This window comes from Barbus barbus (genome assembly GCF_936440315.1).
Source record: "Barbus barbus genome assembly, chromosome: 17".
NCBI classification, from domain to species: domain Eukaryota; kingdom Metazoa; phylum Chordata; class Actinopteri; order Cypriniformes; family Cyprinidae; genus Barbus; species Barbus barbus.
Window position 1 is genome coordinate 12,575,219 of NC_136745.1, and position 8,802 is coordinate 12,584,020.

An 8,802-nucleotide genomic window follows, 5' to 3' on the forward strand; every position below is an offset into this window, starting at 1 on the left:
AATGTTTTAGTGTACTAAATCCCTCCCTTGGGGATTGTGTAACTTTTTAAGACAATAAAATAACATGACATGTTTAATTTAACTGTGTGATCTCTGTTGAGGTCAATGCCATGAATGGGAAATGCAAAGCTATTCACATTGAGGTAAACTACCACAAATAACCACTAAATCTGCAAAGCATTGACTTTGGATGGAAAGTATTTTCCTTTTCATAATTGTATATTTTATGCATTTTTTTTCCAATGATTTTTGCTTCTTCATCTAAAACACTAAAACCAACCAAACAACTTAAGTTCCACTTTTAACTTTGGCAAAACCAGTGTGTCAAACATCTCTCTGAGGTTAACCATCTCTTGCTACATTTACTGTTGTGGTTGCTTTCATCCTGGGATTCATACATTTTAAAGTGGCTAAAATGTGAAACTAATTGAAGCCTTTTCTAAATGAATATTGCTCATTTATTGAACTTAGAAAACGTGACTGTTATTGCAGCATAAAGCACGACTGAGACATTTGGGAGTTTATTCAACAATACAGCTTTGATAATTCATGAGAGATACAGCTGGTTTGAACAGTAACAGCACAGTAACTGAGAAATGCATCTTTTCTGCCACAACACAAACCTCAAACAAATCTTCCGCTGTGCATTCGGAAGAAGCATCAGCAACTTTTTCCAATTCAGAAAAATATTGTCAAAAATGAGGAAGATGTGCGGGTAAAAACAGCCATACTTACATTAATGGAATGATCACAATATACTGTGGAAATTCATAGTGTGCAAAATCTAGTTTCCAAGACTAGCAGCTCAAAATATTCAGTAAAATGCACTGTTAAAAACTGCTCATCTGTTCAGCAGGGTTAAAAGCAAATACGACACAGGCTCAACTCATTGTTTTGGAATTAAATTAGCAATTAGATAATAAAACACAGAATTACAAAACTAATTAGTGTAAAATACAAAGTAACTAAACAATCACCTAGTCTAAAATCACAATAACACAAAGTATGTAATGTTTTAGTCATATGGTAAACTGTGGTTTTATCTTGTACCTATTTGCTATTTGGTAATCTGCTGTGTCTGTAACATCACATGTGGATCTGAGGTAATGTGCACCAAATTCAGCTAAAGCATTATGAAACAGCAAAATGACTGGTAACTAAAGTACATGACCTCAAGAGAAATACTTCATGTATCTGAACTACTGAGAATTATGTGCTTATGTAGATGAAATATGTGCAGAATATGTGTTTACACTGAGTTCACAGATCACACAAGACTGAAACAGAGTGTGAACTGTGCACAATCATCACATGTTCATGACTGGGCTGTTTTCACATGTTTTGTATCCATGCTTGCTTGCTTTGTCTCTCTCTCTCTCTCTCTGTGTGTGTGTCTTAAGTCTAATTCACAATTGCAGATGAGCACATCTTGTTGATTCCACACAGTCTGGATCCTCTGTACAGGTAATAGTAACCCTATAAGAGAAGTACAGGAAAGATTTGAACATTTCTGTGATCTCACATAGTCTACGAACACCTACATATAAGTTACAAGCAGGACCAAATGTTTTTTTTTCTGTGCTGGTTTGGTGGAAAATTTACAATAATAGCAAATGACACATTAAATAAAAAAAAAACTTATTTTTATAGCAGTTTTCAAAATGCAGCTCAAAGTGCTTCATGAGGTAAAATATAAACAAAAAAGAAAACATACAATGGCGACAATGCATTTTCACACAATATCAGTAAATAATGATATTATACATCAATATACTCAAAAGCTACTTGTGTCTTTTAAAAAGATGTGGCTCACCTTTTAGAAATATGAATGCACCACCACTGGATCACTTTAATGTATTGTGTGCCAAAAGTACAGGACTAGAATATCTTAAATTTGGAGCAATTTTAGATGCTTTTCACTTTATTTTCTAACAATCAAACTTACTGACATTAAACATCAGTAATGTTTTCCAACATCAATCAAGAATGGATGTCTACAGAGGCCATGTATTAATGATTTTAAAATCAAATAATGACTGCTGCCGTTTTCTATTTTTCATACCTGCTCTCCATAGTCCTCTCCCCAGCTGTTCTTGATGGCCCAGAATGGAATGCCATTACCTGCACAAAAAAGCAGACAAATATACTCAACATCACTACGCAACCCTGTTGACTGATTTTATATGCCAGTAAATGTATATCCAAAGTATTCTGAAACTTTTTTTTTTTTTACATAGCCTTGCTGTTTAAACACCTGAAGTTCACATCTGTATCAGTACAAACATTGAAATCAATATAACTCACGTTGTCCGAATCCCACAAGAAGCACTGCGTGATCAATCATCCAGGGGTTGCAGAAGATCTTTAGAGGATGAGATACTCCTTTTCTGTAGAACTAAAGACAGTGGAAAAACTCATATTTAAAAAAAAAAGGCAACTTCAAGTAACCAGGTAAAGATATGTATTTTTGTTTCTGTAGGACCAGACATACTGTATATTCTACTTTTGCTTACTGCATTAGAAACGTGTGGCTTATTTATACACACACACACACATATATATATATACGTATACATATATACACATACGCACGTATATATTTCTACATATACGTACATACGTATATGTATACACACACACACATATATATATATATATAACTTTGCTTTATGCAGACCAGTCAAGTTCTTCCACACTGACTGAATCAATAACTTCTTTTTGAACCTTGTCTTATACACAGAGGCACTGTCATGTTAGAATAGAAAAGGGTCCTGTCCAAACTGTTGCAATAAAATCAGAAGCACAATTCCCAAGAATATCATTATATGCTTAAACATTAAGATTTGTACTCATAGAAATTACGAAAGTAGTCAAACATGTTCATTAGAAAGGGGTGCCCCAATAATTTTGGCAATAGTGTGTATGTATATGTGTGTGTATATGTGTATATATATACATATATATATATATATACATAAACATATATATACAGTGTGTGCAGAATTATTAGGCAAGTTGAAGTCTTTTTTTTTTTTTCTCAAGAACATTTTTACCAATTCCAAACCACATCAATCTTAATAACTACTATTGATTTTGAATTTAATCATTTATAAGTGATATATAATTGACCATGAAGACTGAAAGTCAAAAACTCCTTATTTCAGGTGTGCAGAATTATTAGACAGGTTTTCTTTTACAGATAAAATTAGCCAAAAAAAGAGATTGAATTTAAGAATAAAAGTAAAAAAATGATTAAATGCCCATGAGAAGGACGCAATACTAATGCAATAATAGAATTAGCAAAGTTAAGGCATGACCATGGGACAGCGAAATGCTCATTGGGTCAGCACGGTCAGAAAAAACAGGTGTCTAACCTGTCTAATAATTCTGCACACCTGAAATAAGGAGTTTTTGAGGAGAATATCAACTTGCCTAATATTCTGCACATACTGTGCACACACACACACACACACACACACACACACACACACACACATATATATATATATATATAATGCATGCTAATGGTATATTTTTCCAATGAGGCAGCTCTATGGTGTATTTGTTTTACCTGCATGGCGAAAGCATTGAGGGCAGCAGAGACTGGACCGTTCTCAGCCAGCCAAGCAGCAATCTCTACAAGGCAATACCAATCAAGATATTTTACAGTTCTACTGTAACAAAAAATCTTTAAATAAGTGCTGTTCTTTTGAACTGTGTTCATCAAAGAAAATATGATATCAAGACGTAAAACTGTATTCAACAGTGATAATAATTTAAAAAGATGTTTCTTGAGCAGCAAATCGTCATATTATAATGATTTCTGAATAATCATGTGACACTGAGACTTGAATAATAATTCTAAAAATGTAGCTTTGCATCACAGGAATAAATAGCATTTTAATATAAATATATTCAAAGAAAGAAAATTGTTATTTTAAATTGTAATGATATTTTGTTTTTACTGTAATTTTTTATCAAATACTCTAAATGCAGCCTTGGTGAGTTAAACATTTAAATAAATCTTACCCAAATTTTTGAACACGGGTGTATTTCCATTTAAAACACTGGATGTTCTGTAATTATCGATGGTATATTAACACTTAAGTAAGATTAGCTTATAGCTCATATTTCTCTCCAAATGTTCAGATATAAATATTTGATATTTTGAATTTCCTCTAGTGCAGGTATTTCATCATCAGTGTTGTTTTAATGCGTTTTCAATTTAATTGAGTTTATTGATATCTCTGGTTCCTCATCTCTCTCACTAACCGTTTTCATTGTCAGGCAGCTCAACAGAGCTGTTAATGTAGGCGGCCACCTTGACTGAAGAGAAATCACAGCTCTGCTTGTGTCCGATGTAGTTGTAGTCTGTTTCTGTCTCAAGACCTCCTTTATAGGTGAAAGAAAGAAGCACATTTATATGGGACATGTTTATTCTTACAGATTCGCTATAGGTAGTTTGATTGAAATGGACTTCTAGGGAATATTATTTCTTACCAAGCTTCTCAATGGCTTCGTAAGCGTTAGACGGCAGTCCACCTCCACATGCTTGGTCCAGTTTATCACAGTCCACTAATTCTGCGATGTAAACAGGTGAGCAAAGAAATGAATGTACCTTTTCACTGAATTCAGTTATTTTTTCAGGATTCTTTGGTGAGTAGAAAGTTTAAAAGAGCAGCATTTATTTGAAATAGAAATCTTTTGTCATTGTAAATGTTTTTAGTGTCACATTTGATCAGTTGTATGCATCCTTGCTGAATAAAAGTAGTAATTTCTTAAAAAAAAAAAAAAATACTGACCCCATACTTTTAAACGGTATTGTAGTTTATATTTACCCTGCTCAGAGAGGGAAAGAAGCTGTCCGGATTTCTTGAACCACTGTCCCTCAATGTTCCCAGTCACAGAAAATGCCCAACAGGAGCCACACATGCCCTGCGACAGACAGTCAGTTAAAATGTTTAACTAATTATAATAAAACATGTTCAATTCTGCAGACATACTCAAGACTGATTTTCACTTATTCACTCTTTATTAAGATAATCTGTGCCATCATACCTGATTCTTCACAGGATTGACCGCCCCGTGGTCCCTCCAGTCCCAGCTGTCAGGAGCAGCCTTACTAGCCGCTGTCGCTGGCTTCATCTCCTTCATCAAGCTCCACTGACTCAGCATTGGGTTCAGGTACATCATCCTGAACTCATCCTCTAAACACACAGAGGTTGGGATTAGCTGTACTTATATGATCTTATAATCGAGACATATTAGACTGGTCCCAAGTGTTACAAAATGTGTCTTTGAATCATGTAATAACAATTGTTAATAATGTTCATTTTGGCTTGGATTGTTACTTTTGACCACTGAGTCATCACTAATTGGCAATTTTTGCTCATTTTATTAACTGAGTAATCAACGATAATCAACAAATCCATAAACATACCTGTGAGGTCACTGAACTTGGTGACCCCATACTCAGCTGACCCCTGTTCCAGTGATTGCAGCGTTTGTGCTGTTTTCATATTTTCCTGGAAAATGCGCAGACGCTTCTCTGCCTCTGTGGAGTTTAATGGATCAGTGCTTAAAGAAGGGATTTTTATTGTGTTATGTGCATTACAAATAGCCGTTAACTGACAAACTAGTGTAGAACACTAATATGGTAATAGTTTACATTATGGTATCTATGTGACAGGTAATATATATTAATAAATAGTAGTCAACATTTGAAGTGGATCAAAACCTTTCATCTAAGTTGTCTTAGGACAACTTTGATTCACTTTTTTGATCCACTTCAAATGTTGACTACTGTATATGTATACTGATTACTTGTTTATTAGTAATTCAAATTTCTAAGTACCTGAGAAATGACACTGTAAACTGTAGAATAAAGTACAAGTGAGACGAATTCATGGTAATGTAAAGTATGTTCTGTGTTTTACCTTCTTGGGAGCTGTATGTTCGATTGTATGTGATCATAAAGTTTTTAAACTGGGTCAAAAGCTCCACAGTTTCCTGAAAATAGCAAAAAAAATCAATAAAAATCATAAAATGCATAATGAAAAGTTCACAAATATTTAACCCTGTAAAGCCTTACATTTGAAATAACGGTTCGAAAAAAATTATAATTTGAAATGGAGCTGTTTATTGAATTTTAGGCAAAATATGAAAACGATCTTAAAGTTTGCATGTGTGTGTTTTGTTGTGTATTATATTTGATACATCAGGCTTTTATATAGCTCATAATAAAATAATGAGAATATGGAGCTCATACTTGAGGAGGAAAGCCTCATGTATTATATTTGATACTCATATTTTACCGTGATTTTTCTAAAAAAGTGATGTATGGATACTCAAGTAAATCTAAGTTGCTTCAGTCCGGTAAGTGTTCATCTTGCTAACAATATAAAAGTTATTCTTACATTTACTTTATAAAAATTAGTAAACATTTCACAGCAAAAAGACACCTGAACCACGACCTGATGGGGGACATAATTAGAATTACACTAAAAGGTCTTTTCAGTTTATACTAATGATCAGACGACAGATAGCATGTAGTAGATTGTGCACAATAGGTTTTTTAGCAATGTTGTGATAGAGTAGGCTTTATAGGGTTAACTGATTTTATAGGGTTAATTGCAAATATTTAATGAAATTTTAGGTGTATACTGCACACTTATCCATACCTTCATGGGTTTGCCATGGGTTAGAGGTACGGCTGCAACCTTTTTGAGCTCCTTGGAAACTAAGGCATGAACAATATCAAGGTAACTACACATGCATGTGGATGTATGATCAAAATCACTTTATATCCTGTCCTAAAACATTACAATGAGTATGCGTGTCTCTGTGTTTTACAACACAGCAGTATATCATGTGATAAAGATGATTTGGACTACATGAGGCTGACAGATCTGCCATCTGTCCCAGGCTACTGACCCGCAGGCTGGCATTTCTGTTTAAGTAGGGTGGATTTATTTTCCCAGGGAATGTCCCAAACCTCAAACAAACAAACCTCCGTCTGTGGAGAGACAGAATGGGGTGATTAGGAGAGAGGATGTGCATTGTAAATTTACAAGAACTGCATTTCTTTGCAGCAGATGGGCAAGTTCAACTTTTGCCAAACTTCTGTTTGGCTACTTTTTGAACAAAAACATGGGGTTATCATACTGGATTTGAATTATTTGGAACATTAAAATCAAAATGGCAAACATGCTAATAATGGACAAAAATGAAATTCCACCCTATATGGGTTGTGTGCTGTGTTTTGACTGTTAGAGAATCATCTGAATTTGCCATTGCAGGACACTGAGTAGTGGAGTTTGCTCACCTTCTGTTTGTGAGGCTCTGGGAAGAAATCACAGGTGTCCACACCGCTCAGCTTTAGGGATTTCTTACACTGAGTGCTTCCAATCTCAACCATAATACTGTACCGAACACCTTTTACCAGCTGTGGAAGACACAAAACAGAAATTAAAAGGTTTTTTTTGAAAATGGAGGAAAAATTATGGTTGTGTAATATCAAACTTCTATAAATAATCTTAATACATTTGTTACAATATTTCAATAAAGACTGACATTTAATAGATTTATAGAAACTTTCTAATAATTCATATAAATACACACATTTGTTACATCATAAACTGCAAGAATTTGTGATATTTATACAACAGTAGGCTTTTTAACAGCTTTAAATATACCGCCCTCTTGCTTCTTGTATTCTTCCTTGTTCCATCTGTGTAACATCTGTAGTTAAAGTTCTTCTTCAAGCTGATGTTGTTGACAATAGGGAGCTAAATGATGACCTGGACTTTATTCGTATGATGGGGTAAATACCACATTTAACAAGGTATCTCAACTGTAAACCTTACTGCAAAATATTCTCTTCTGATTTACTATTCTTATCACTTCAAAAAATCAATTCTCATCATTAAAAAAAGTTGAAAACATTCCATCTTGCAGAAAATTTCTTAAATAAATTTTTTGCATTTTATTATTATTTTGCTTTTATTTTAATCATTGTATCTCCCCTCTTGTTCTAGTTTGATTGCCTAATGTTTATATGTATCTTTATATTAGAAATAAAGACATTCCTAAAAACATTCGTATATGCTCAAAATTGCGCAGCTTTCCTCTGAACTAACGTAATGAACAAATGCGCACAATGCGCGCAGTGTGGTGCTGTTTAAATCAGCTCAGCACTGTTATGTATTTGAGGCCTCTGCGCACGTCTAATCACATGAATGCGGTAAATATAGCGCCTTATAATAAACTTATTGTCCAATATCAGAATCGCGAAAATCAATAAGTCACGTCATAAATAAGACATAAATAATAATATAGATCAACAATTATATATATGGTTTTGTTCCCGTTAATAACATAGATATTGGTAATTTTGACGGATTAGTTATTTATAATTCTAACGTTACCTGTTTGCTGGCCGAAAGGATTTTGCTAACACGGCGTATATGCATCGTGTTGGAGCCCATATTATATCGTTCCTCTGCGAATTTGACTGCTTTCATAACCCCCGGGTCTGACTCCGACAGACGGACCGGGGATCCCAGAGCTCCGATAACCGGGCGATCCGGGCCATCTTCTGAAGCCAGAACCAGCCCGATCAGGACCCAGCAGGCGATGACGGGGTAACCGCGGTTAAAGTGCATGTCGAGCTTTCGGAACAGAAGGCAGCGACGAAAGATCAGGACAGGTCTTTGTTTTTAGATCGTAAGCTCGCAGTGTTTTGTTGCTCCACACACTGCACAGCATCAGTCCGCGAGATTCCCCGCACAAAGATGGACGACT

General features: G+C 34.7%; 1 protein-coding gene across 1 annotated transcript; it reads right to left on the reverse strand.

The window, feature by feature from the left end:
• Positions 1 to 439: 439 nt before the first annotated feature.
• On the reverse strand, positions 440 to 8,802 carry LOC306883379 (cathepsin F-like). Its single transcript, XM_079438582.1, has 14 exons — positions 8,427 to 8,802; positions 7,325 to 7,444; positions 6,934 to 7,015; positions 6,681 to 6,739; positions 5,937 to 6,009; positions 5,441 to 5,554; positions 5,059 to 5,207; positions 4,839 to 4,935; positions 4,501 to 4,581; positions 4,273 to 4,392; positions 3,572 to 3,636; positions 2,305 to 2,395; positions 2,063 to 2,121; positions 440 to 1,476 (listed from the first exon to the last, which is right to left on the reverse strand). Exons 1-14 carry the CDS (start codon positions 8,661 to 8,663, stop codon positions 1,402 to 1,404), a joined length of 1,422 nt encoding a protein of 473 aa, XP_079294708.1. The 5' UTR covers positions 8,664 to 8,802; the 3' UTR covers positions 440 to 1,401.